At 42.1% G+C, this 12,363-nt stretch overlaps 1 protein-coding gene across 1 annotated transcript in view; it reads right to left on the bottom strand.

Moving 5' to 3' along the window:
* Positions 1-8,487, bottom strand: part of abcc3 (ATP-binding cassette, sub-family C (CFTR/MRP), member 3) — a 48,740-nt gene extending 40,253 nt beyond the window's left edge. The window contains 1 exon segment of the mRNA XM_030754814.1: positions 8,205-8,487. Coding sequence (XP_030610674.1) covers positions 8,205-8,240 — 36 coding nt within the window. The 5' untranslated portion in view covers positions 8,241-8,487.
* Positions 8,488-12,363: the final 3,876 nt, after the last annotated feature.

Raw genomic sequence — 12,363 nt, 5'->3', positions numbered from 1 at the left:
TAGGTTACAGTGTAGGTTATGCATTATGCACATTTATTAACACTAGTGAAGCTCAAGTTTATTTAATATTTGCTACATACGTTCACTGTTTTACACCACATGGTTTAGTATTCATCTATTCCAGCAAGCCTGATGAGGAAAATCCCAGAGATGCACAGAAGCACTGTTATCTCCTGCAATAAAGGCTCAAGAATCCAACACGCTCCTCTTATCAGTACCTGCAGGAACATGCCCAAAGCAACACAATCGTAGGCCTTCTTTTGACACGGTGCAATTTTCAGACACAACCACATGCATTTTAGCTTCAGCCTTTAATTTTACACCCCACTTTAATTAAACTGCCGTTTTTTCATTTGCAGAAAAAGCTTTGCAGCAAAATGGTGCATGCTCATGTCGTGGTGGAAAGCTCAGATATCTGTACCTGTAAAGCTGTTGTTTGCATAGCTTAGCACAAAGGCTAAAATTGTGAAAAAGCTAGCCTGGCTGTTTCCATATTGTGTTAAAAAACAAGATATCAAATGGTAACAAATTGGCTCAATTTTTTTCAATGGTGATCTCAGCTAACCAGCAGTTGGAATTAGTTCTGATCAAATATTTGGCATTAAAGCAAACAAATGTATTTTCCACAATATGAAATCCCATATTGGCTATCAGCATGTTTTTCTGCTGCTATGAAATGTCACTTCAATTGTGTATAGACACAGATTGGCACACCTTGCCTTGGGGAGGTAAAAATTACACTCAGCAAATGCAATAAGCCTCTGTTTAACTAACCTTTGTTTGTTGCTAATGACTGTAAATATAATTTTGTGGATCTAGTTTCATACTTTAATTGTATGTGGTTTAGTACTGTACATAAGAGTACAGAAAGCTACAGAAAGGTAATTAGTAACACTGTAACAGTGTTTGCAGAGGAGCTAAATCAATCTACACATCTAAATGCTCAACACTGCCTGCGTTAATAAATCAGTCAAGACCGTTCAAAGGTTGCCAGGCTTATGCTTTCTAGTGTATTTAGAGGTTTGAGGAAAATCAGCTGCAGCCGGCTCTCCATCTGGTCTCTGTTATACTGAAAAGCTGTCCAGTGGTGTGAATGGGAGGCTGATGACAGTAAAAGACTGCAGGGGGACAGGATCTACTGCTGGCTATGTTTGCTTCCACCAAAATATGGGAAGCATTAGCCTGTTGGCCATGGATCTCTGTTCTTCATAGTTTAGTGGGCACTGCTGAAATTCCTTAAATGCAGATTATAGTATAGATGTTCCCATTTGTAGCAGACAAAAGATCACACTTTAGAGATCTGCAGCATAACTTGGAAATAAAAAGCCTTCAAAAAAAACTGCAACAAACTGTAGAAGGATACATCACAGAGCAGCCGGCTGAAAAGTCTGGTTTCAGACTGAAATTTCTAAAGAGCGAGTTGATACAGTGTAACTCTGATGTTGTGAGTTCCCATAGAGACCGGTGTTTATTAAAACATTTTATCACAAGGCCGTGACCTCCCGCTCTCATTCCGAGCTGAAAATGAAGATATTTCACAACTCTCAATTCCCGACTTTTGCTGGGTTAGCAATCTCTCAGTTCAGGAAGTAGACACCGCATGTGGGGATTTTCTGTGAAAACGGACAACGTTAAGAATATGGTAGTCCAGTGGAGTAGGAGAGTACCCATTAGAACTTACACTTGGGTGTCAATACGGGAACTGATCTTAGACGTTTCCAAGAAAACCAAAGAAAAAAAAAATTCAAATGCCAACAGACAACTTCCCCTGGTCCACTGTGTCGGGCAGCAGCGTCTCAAAGACCAGATCAACATCTATTTTGAAGAAACTACTTGATAGTGATGATAAGTTGGAAGATTTTGCTTCAGGCCAATCTAGCAGAAATAATCCCAACTCAGTGCTGCAACTCTCCAAATTAAACGTTTAAAATAATAGCAAGGACACTATTAAATAGCAAGCAGCAAATCAGCTGAGGATACCATCTTTCCTCAGACTGTTCCAAAAGTAAAAAATGTAGAAACATGTTGCCACATACACTTTGGTGTCAGCTCTTCCAGGGGGGCATCAACGCATTCCCAAGCCAGCGTGTCCTGAGTGTGCCCGGGGTTCTTCTCCCAGTTGGACAAACAAAACACCTCAACCTAGTCAGATGTCTGAAACACCTCAACTGTCTCAACTTTCTGATGCAGAGGAGTAGTGGCTCTACTCTGAGTCCCTCCTAAATGACCGAGTGTGTCACCCTAGCTTTAAGGCTGAGCCCACGCTCAGTTTTTGAGGCAGAGTAATCAGAAGGTTGGCGGTTCGATCCCTAGCTGCTTCAGTCTGCATACAGGAAATACTGATATGGTTTACTGATGCATCCACTGGAGAGTGAATGTGTGTGAAAGTTAGATAGAAAGCACTTAGACGTAGAAAGAAGTGCTCGTATGAATGTGTGTAAATGGATGAATAAGAGATGTTCTATAAAAGTGCTTTGAGTGCTCAAGTAGGGAAAAGTCCTATATTATAACCATTGGCCTTCACTTGTGAACAACACCCTGAGATACTTCAACTCCTCTATCTTGGCTCAGCAGGTCATTTAGGTTAAAGGCAATGGTTCTGAATTTCACAGGCCTGTTAGAACTCAGTCATAATGACCTGCAGTTGCTTTTCAGTTTGTATCACTCCTGTTTCCTTTGAAAGGTTACGTCTGGCTGCATTTCTGTTTCAGCTGCGCAGTCGGTGGCAGACAGAACTGCACAGGCAACATGGCTTAACGGAAGACAGGCTGGTCCAAAGATTGCACTTAAGGTGATTAAACACTAATGGGATGTAATTTTGAACTGTTGGTTACTACTGTAACAGCGGTCATCTCTGCACCGCTATACAGCTCTCAAAGGCTGGTAAATAACGGGCAGCTAATGATACACACTTACTGAACTCTCTGCAGACTTTACTAAAAAGTGTTTTAATGATGTAAAATGCCAGGTTACATGCTGTTACAGTTCAGGCAGCACACAGGGACAGGATTATTTTTTTCTTCTAGAGAGGAGTCACTGTATCAATGGCACACACTGACTCAAAGCCTGCTGCAGGCCAGTTTTTAGGTGCAGTTACTGATGAACATTTATTTTACAGACAGGAGCAAATAATAAAGGAGAAAAAAGTATATGTTTGACTTGTGCAGACACAGCAAATGTACTTGTTCTAAAGCGCTGCCTGCTGACTCACCACCTCAAATTCAGTTCTCTCATTTCCCTATTCACTTCAATTTAATATATAGTGCACAACCACAACAGTGACCTCAAGTTGCTTCGGTGCTACAGTCTGTGGGTGTGACAGGGATTTCAATCTCAAACATTTGACATCTTCCCATCAAACCCTGTCATCATGGGTTTTTCACTACATGAACTTCCTCTTTTTCAATTTCAATTCAGCTGCAGCTACACAGTATCCAACCTCTGAAAACAGCCACAGATAAGAAACTATTCCAGCCTTACCAAACAGTTTACAGTCTTTGAGAACTCCCTGTTCCTCCTGCACAGCTGCTCTTCCCCACAGCACTCAACTGTAATCCAAGCTGATGCTGACAGTTTGAATTGCTGGTATATAAAGCCGCTGATAAATAGGCTTTGGATCAGTCCGATAATGTGCGCACTGCACGCCACGCATTCTGCCTGCTTCTGCTACACCCTCTTTGATGAAAACGTGGTAAAATGTGGAGATGTCTTCATTCTGGCAGATTTCACATTAGGGTGACAATAGCGCAATAATCATTACATGCACATTTTGACCCGCACAGCCTCAGCTTTGATGAGCACTTTAATAAAACTGACCTATGTTTTATTAAAGTGAAGTGAGGCAGAAAAGGAAAGAGTTTCGTCACACTGAATGAATTATTGGTGCCACTGCTGACCATGCTCTGGTATTTCTTTTATTTAATATACTTTGAACTGAGGGAAACTGCAGCGTTTCCCACGCACAGACTTCACTTGGGCGGACCACCCAAGATTATTTTGCAACTCATTTTAGCTTTTTTTTTTTTTTTTTTTTTTTTAAATCCATCTAAGCAAATTTCCCGTTCTTTCAGCTATCTGCTCAGATCATTTTTGTGGTGACCCCCAAAATTAATTCAGCCGCTTCTCCAGAAATTCTCCAGCTCCACCGTCACAGACTGCAAGTGACGAGTGGTGGGCGAGGCAAACCGTAACCTGCAACAGGTGGAGAACTGGTTTATTTGCTTCTATGCTGAGCTCAACAAGTCTGGAGTTAGAGTCTGTCTACTCAGTGGTGCTCCAGCTGATTATTGATCCTTTAAGTATGCCATAAAGTATGCACAATACTAGTTGATTAGATATTTAAATTTTGCTGCTCTTGCGAGGGGAAACAGAGATGGCAGTCTACAAACTACCTGTTAGTTCAAAGATGTTACAGCACCACCGGCCACTAACAGGGGCTGCAGCTCTGACAGACGCGCCCACCCCCCAATCCTCCCCGGTGATGGGACGATATAAACAAATGAGATGGAAAGTAAGCAGGTGACAGGTGTGCTAAGCAGCACCATTCTACAGCACTTTAATGTCAGCTGTGTCAAAGTAAACTGACATATAACCATGCAATCGAAGAAATGTCTACCTGCTGTCTGTGCAGGCGTGTGGAGTGAGGGGTCATTCACAATTATCAACATTTTCCAAAGCGTACTCTTTTTCAGACCCCCCCCCCCACCCCCCCCCAAAAAAAAAAGGGTACAAAGAAAATGTTGATCTTTTTTAATTTCACCTGGTGAAACATCCTGGTGTTAAAAAATTCTGTAGATCTTGGTATCAAATATACTCTTTCCTATCTATTAAAACATTGTATTGTTGCACTAATAAAAATCCACCCATCCATCCTCTTCTGCTTATCTTTTTCAGTATCACAGGAGGGCTGGAGCCTATCGCAGCTGTCGCAGGGCGGGAGGCAGAGTACACCCTGTAATACAGAGATATGCAACACCAGCGGCCAGTGCTGCCAACTTACTGACTTTGACATTAAAAATGTCTTTTTTCCCCAAGAGATGTGCCAAGAAGGCTGCAGAAATTACAACAAATATAACTTTACAGTTCAATGAAGAGTAGCCAAAAAGGACTGGATTGATTATAATGTAGATACATTTCTTCATTTTATATATAAGCCCTTCATAAATCCTGTGCACTACAGTCTATTTACCAATATAAGCAAAGATACACCGGACCTCGATTCGTCTTCTGTTGTCTTTTATGGGAAACAGTAAAAATCTTTATGCTCTGAAACTGTTAAAATTTTTAAGCTTTGGGAAATTTGTGATAGACATTTATGATTTTTTTAATATTATAGACCAAATGACTCATTTAGAAAATATCTAATATCAAAAAGTAGGAGTGCAGCTAATTTTCTTACACAGAACCCATTTTTTCTTTGTCTTTACAAATATTCAGAAACCACAATTACTACATTAAACACTCAGCACACGACTCACTGCCGATTTTCTCTAATGTATCTTCACAGTGATTTACCACAGTAGCAGCATTATAAATAGCCTCCCCAAAGTCACACTGGCAGTCCTGTCAAACACGGGGACTTTATCATAAAAGCAAACAGGCCAGAGCCGAACATCAAAGCTTCCTCTTTCCCATCCACATCTTCGGTTTGTAGTTTCAAAGCAAAAACTTGCCCTGCGTGGGACTTCAAAAGCTCTTTTAATAAATACTGTGTACAAGCTCATTCACACAAGGGCTGATTCATAAATCAACCGAGAAGGACGCGAGCAACGCAAACGCTGATTTTACTACAACCTTGTTTGAGCTGTCAGCAGGAGGGAAAAGGTGAATGTTACACCTTGTGCAAACAGTGAGGTTCCCAAGTGCTGAGGATCATCCCACACAGGAAAGCATCAAAGTGGCGACTAACAGGTGGACGGTTACCAAATTAACTCACTGTCACGGCTGAAACGACTTCCTCCTGGAAGAGAAGGATCCCACATGGTGACAAATTATTAAATGGTTACCTACAGAAGCACAGACACAAGCGAATGGCTTTATGTGTGAAGGGGGCTTTAGTATTTAACCTAACTTGCATTGTGCTGGGGGATTACTACTGCCATCGGTCTATTTAAAGCGGACAGCAGCAAAAAGCTTAAGCCACCTCAGATGGCCTCAAGAACAAGATCGAAGCAGATGCAGGTCTCAGGCACAGTTTGGCACTTGTGTGATGAATCCTTCCTGAACTTCAGAAGACCCCACAGGAGAAAAGACAAGACAATCTGCGTCTTCTTCAGTCATTCAGGTGTTACACGCACCTGTAAAGATCACAGTTTAGGGCTTTTTTTAGGTTTAGGCCCCACAAATTTACCCCTGGTTCAGTCTCAGTGGACCACAGCAAAGCTCTGATAAAAAGGTTTAGTAACAAGTTAATTAATTAGGCTTAATATTTGTTACAAAGTTAACAAATAGCATGCGTGAATTATGAGAACCTTAGTCAAGTTTGGGTTTTTTTTCTGAATGTTTTTATTTCTCTTCAGGCAAGAAAAATAAATGCAATTAAAATTTTGTTTATGAACCTATTTTTCATGGAGTTACAAATATGTCCACTCAGCTGGACGCCGTGCATTTGACTTTTCAGCCAGAGAAATGTGTATTTAACACACCAGTAACAGAAAATGATACTGCATCCTCAGATCGACTGTCACTACTGCTGATATTCACTAATCCTGATTCTGTTAATTACATTCAAATAACAAATAAAAATAAAAAAAAGCAACTCCCCATGACTGGCCAATCGGTAGCGCTGTATGGGATGATGCACAAGCATCCACTGTGTTGACTGATGTGCAACTATAACAACAAAACACAGGCATATACAAGAGAACAGCTTCGAACAGCCGTCCACTGTAGTGACCACTATGCATGAAAGGGTTCATGAAGCAATGACTGCTGCAGTCACCTTTGGCTTTCCATGATTCTCCTGTGTGTGCAGCACATCTGATCTAACCACCACCACCTGCACCTGGTGCTCAGCAAGCTGCTCTTCTTTTTTCACCGTTTAATGATAACTGGTAAACGTCCACACTAAACAGCCAGACAACAACCCCAAAAAATAGAATAATATTTATCTGTGTGAGCCTGAAGGACGCTTACAGTGGTCAACAATGTGAGGCCAAACCGTAAAATGGAAGCAAATGTTCTTTGAGTCACATAAAAGCTGTGATAAGCAATGGAGCACAAAGCAGAGCAGACTCTAACTATGAGGCACATGCCGACATATGGCATACAGACAAATCTAGTGTTAGAGGCTGAGCGTGCCTCCAAGTTACTTTGCAATGTGGTTATTTTGGAGTCTGCAGTCGGTGGTGAACTGAACATTATAACCTCCACGAGGGCAGGATATATATATATATTTTTTTCTTCTCTCTTTGTTACCCACACCCACCTTGAGAAACACTGATTTGCCACAATGACACTTCTTTAAACAGACTTCCCCAAACAGATCCTGACATTAATACCAAATTCTAGTAATCACTCCCTGTAGCCAGTGTTTGTATTCCCAATATTAAAGGGAGGGCTGAGCCGATATGATGTTTTATGGCACTAATAGATCAACAGCATCCAAAATTAAACCTACATTTGTACGTTACAGTGAACGTGACCCCGGATACCTCAGTGCACGTCATCAACTGCAGGGAAAAAAAAAAAAGTCGTCTCCAAAATATTCCCAATGGGAATATGATTTGTGTTCCTGGTTAGGTGCGAGTTTATTCTACCTTTATTCCAGTGGGGCTGAAGTAACAGGCATTTATCAGCTCTGACCCACTCTGTGATATTGTTATCGCTGCTGCGTTTTACCACTTTTAATATTCCCAGATCTGAGAGGCGTTTAAAGACCAGAGGACCGCCACAAGAACTATAAAACTAACGTGCAGCAGAAGTTGACAGATATCAATGGTTCTTTTTTCATTAGCGACCGACTTCTCTAAACCGAAAACACGCAGTTCATCGTGTCATTAACTGTGAGCTTGTTAACACTGTAAATGCTATTAAGTGGGAAAGGCCTATTTATAGATCGCTGCGACTGAAAGAGCGGCAGGTGCCATAACATTGTACAACACTGTCGTGTAGTACGCGAACTACACACGGGGGCCAGCGGAGTATTCTGCAGCACCCTCGGACGTTCGTGACAAACCACCGGGGCACACGGGAAGCGTACTCACCCAGAAGGGAAGCTTTGGTCCGCACAGCCGCTCCATCTCCGTCGCAGCGGGAGCCACCGGAGAGCTCCGCGTATACCTTCTACAGGTCTTTCCAGACGACCTGCTTTCCTGTTCGTTCGCGTAACTACACGCCCTCCGTCACATGCCACACATACAGGTACAAGTAGCGGAGACGGCTCGGTTACCTCTGTCCTCACAGCGTGCCCCGACCTGCGTCAGTTACAGCTGCGGTCCTTCCGCACTGTTGCGAGAAAAGTCATCCGGAGTCCGCCGAGCAGTACCGGAGGGTTTCACGACGGTAAAAAAAAAAAAAAAAAAAAAAAAAAAGGCTGGGCATCTGCGAAGCCCCGCCCCCTGACTCAACAATACTGTAATGTTAAGCTTCCGATTCAGACAATCAGGGTTTATACATCAGTTTGTGCTTATGGTAAAAATGTTTTTTAGGTGAGATTTTGGTGGCCAAGATAAAACGGTTGGGGTTGCCCTCATTCTCTTCAAAGAAAGGCCCCTGAATGGTCCCCACGTTCACCCTGCAGCATGACAACCACCACATAAAAGCTATTGTATCCCGCAACAGATGGTATGGCCCCCTCAGAGCTCTGATGTCAACATCATGCTACCACATGAAGATGAACACAACATAAATCCACACACAGAAAGCTCCCCAAAATGTCTGAAGCATTTAAATAACTATTATTTTTACTGCGTTTATATGAGCTTACTGGTTTCATTACCTAAAACTGATGTATGTTGGAGGCTCTGTGGTTGGTATGCTTGGTTACATAAGGACATATAGCCCTAATGCACTTAAGGGCCACACCTCAGATCCCACCTGACACATATACCTTCAAACCTGTATGGCTGAAAAGGCTTTTAAACAAGAGCGTTTAAGCCCCGCTCCAGGCTCCCAAACCTGTCACGTTTCCTCTTGTACTGCTTCAATATGCTTAAGAAGGCTGTTTTGAGAGACATTTTGTTCCTGTCCTTGAGATAAACTCTGGCTCAGATACCTGTAGTATGGGCCAAGCCAATCAGTAAATCCCACCACATTCTCCTCGTTCATTTGACGGTCGCAGCAGATGGCTGCACCTCCCTGAGCCTGGTTCTGCTGCAGGTCTCTTCCTGCTAAATGGATGTTCTTCCTCGGAACTGTTGCCAAGTGCTTGCTGATCTAATATTGTAGGGTCTTTACCTTGCCCTATAAATGTCTTTGAGATGACTGTTCTTTTGAATTGGCACTATATAGAAAAATAGACATGAACTTAGTTGAATGATGGGCTGCCCTGAGAAATGTTTCCATCTTATCCGTTACTCATAACTCCCCTTTTTCTTTGTCAGGGATCAGGGAGTGATGTCATAGCTAATCGTGCAGGCAGGGCAGTCGTGTAAACCCATTGAGACCCCTCCTGCTGGTTCACTGAGTTCTATTGAAATGTCTGAACATTTCTTCTTAGTTTTGGGGTCTAAGTGCCACGAGAAGAAGTGCAACAAGCCTTGAAGTTCTCTGTTAAAATCACGAGTTTGAAACCTTTCCCCGCCTCACTTCACCAGCATACATCACATCCTGTCACCTGTCAGTCGGTTGGACACATCCAGGAGTTTATATAAGTCCACACTTTGGCCTGGTAGGCCTTTCACCTCCTTACCGCCAGACTGCAAACTAAGAACCTTACAAGTTAAGAAGACTCTGTTTAACCGTTTAATGAACTGATTAGCATGCAGTGTGAGGGGATATTTCATCTACTGAACATATATTTTGTTTGACAGTAGATCCCTGTATTGTTACCTTTAAAGAAGCTGGAAATACAAAGATGGTGGATGCATTAGTGATGTAAGCTGATGTTATCCTAATTAATTGCAGTACTGTGATTTGATCTTTAATTGTAATTTTTTTTCTACTTATTTTGATGTATAAAAAAAATCATCCACCCACCCATCCATCCAGTAAGTCTACCAAATCATCATCATCATCATCATCAGTTATCACAGATAAACCCTTTGGAACGGCCTTCTGGATGTGCACACCACATCAGGTGTTCTGTGAGCCGGCGCGGTGCCGTTTTTTTCATCTCAGTAATGTCTGAGGGCTGCTGGTGGATTCTCTGATTAAGCTGTGTCTAATGTTTTTGTCAAAACTGATTAATATACCAAAGTCATGCAGTGCATTTCAAGCAAGTCAGTTCAGGTCAAATGATAGAAAATCAGAGTCAAGATAAACACAGAGCTTTGCTTTATTTTGGTTCATAATGCAGAACAGCAGATGAGATTTTTTTTCTATTGAGGAGATAGCAGTGGAGAAAAGGAGCTTTGTATCTAAGAAAATACTGTTTTTGATTATCCCACAAACCTCAGCAGCACCGATTCATCTATACTGCAGCAGAGTTTGGGCTGTGTGTGCTGTAAAGGTACCCAGAAGTAAAGCTTTGTTAAGTCTCCTGCTTGCAGGTGTCACTCCTCCTTGCCCAACCGGGGATCTGATTACTAGATCTTAAGCCCTTCTGTTCTCTTCCTACGTTCTGAGAAGAGCTGACCTTGGCCCACAGGCAGATTCTTCTGTACTCACAATTAGATGGATCACCTTTCTTATGAAGTGCAGGTAAATGGTCCACCCACAGAGAACCTGCAGGCTGTGAACTTGCAGTGACATGCAGGGGAAGCCCTGCTTAGTGTTTACGCTGCAGAAGCTGTTACACACTCTCGGGTATTGGAGATGTCATGTTATGCAAGAGGGACTATACAGAACAGCTCCGCCCAGTGCCATGTAAGCCCACTTATCTTTCCATGCAAGCCAGGAGGGATTTCCAACACAAGAAGACCAACACCAGCTGGTGTTTGGTCTTCTTGTGTTGGTGGGACATAAAAAAGAAAAAAAAAAAAGACAATTCATGTGTGAGAGTTTGAAAAAAAAACTGCCATTGTAAACCAAACAAAATGAGCAAAAATGAACTAAAATGACTGCCCTACTGTTCATTTTTATTATATAGCTGAAGTTCATGCATTGTTACATTGTTACATGTTCAGAATTCTTTGTTTCAATGACAACATTCAAGCAGAGCTTCTCCTGTGAACCGTTTAGTCATACTGAGTTATTTACAGTGCAGAGTACTCCATCTAGTGGTCAACTTGAGACATCTCCAATCTATGGCGACATGGTGGAACTCTCCAAAACAGAAGAACTCGTGGTCGACTTTCTGACAGGTGAGAAGGTTCCCGCACCAGTGACCATCAATGGTGAGAGCGAGGAAAGAAACGGCACCTTTAAGCTTCTCAGAAAGCAGCTTCTTCCTTTATCATCTCATGGGACGTCAGCTTAATCGGCGTCATCGCAATAAAAAAAAAAATCTTAGCTGCAATACTGTGCAAAAGTCTTAAGTTTTATATTTTGCTACGAACTGGGGCACAAAACATTCTTCAGAAACTGCTCGGGTACAAGGACTGAAGAAAATGAATGATAAAGCAGCCAGTGATAGCAGGAAATGTCTTATAACTAGCAAACAAAATGAGAGCACATTTTGACTTTGATTCATGGCAATCCACAAATTTTACACATCACTTTTATAAATCAGCATATTTGTACGGAGAACAAGGAGTAAATGCAGCTGCTAACAGCTCCTGTCACACCATGATGATGGCGTTTGTCAGCAACTTGGTTTAGACTTTTGGTTTAATAACTAAAAAAGATCACTTGCACCATCTCCAGCAGACGCACCCCACCTGCTGTTCAATGGGCAGCAAGTCAGAAGAAAGATGGCTGAAGGGCTTCGGAGCTGAAACAACTTGTTTCGGACTTAGGGTGAATTGAGGGGCTGCACCAAGGCCCAAAGATAAATCAGGACTACTTTAAATGCCAAATCATGTAAAGCTACTCTAGTAGAATCAAGAATAAAAAACAGGGAGCTGCAAATTAGAATATTTGGCCTAAATAAATAGAAATCTTGTCTCTGCTGTGATCTGTTTGCAGCCAGAAGATGGAGCGTTGGACGCAGAGATGTTGGGTTTTTGTTGCAAACCAGTGCGGCTTCTCTGTCTGCTTCTCATGCGAGCATAAATCTGATCTTACTACAGCCTCTGCACTTCCTCAGCAGGACAACGGTGCAATATTGTGAGAACCGGGGCTTTTAAAAACTCGAAGGAGCTGTTCTATAAGGCTTTTATTTTG

Source organism: Archocentrus centrarchus, chromosome 19 (assembly GCF_007364275.1).
Source record: "Archocentrus centrarchus isolate MPI-CPG fArcCen1 chromosome 19, fArcCen1, whole genome shotgun sequence".
NCBI classification, from domain to species: Eukaryota; Metazoa; Chordata; class Actinopteri; order Cichliformes; family Cichlidae; genus Archocentrus; species Archocentrus centrarchus.
The sequence above is the reverse complement of the archived record's forward strand: the minus strand, read 5'-3'. Positions and strand labels throughout refer to the sequence as shown.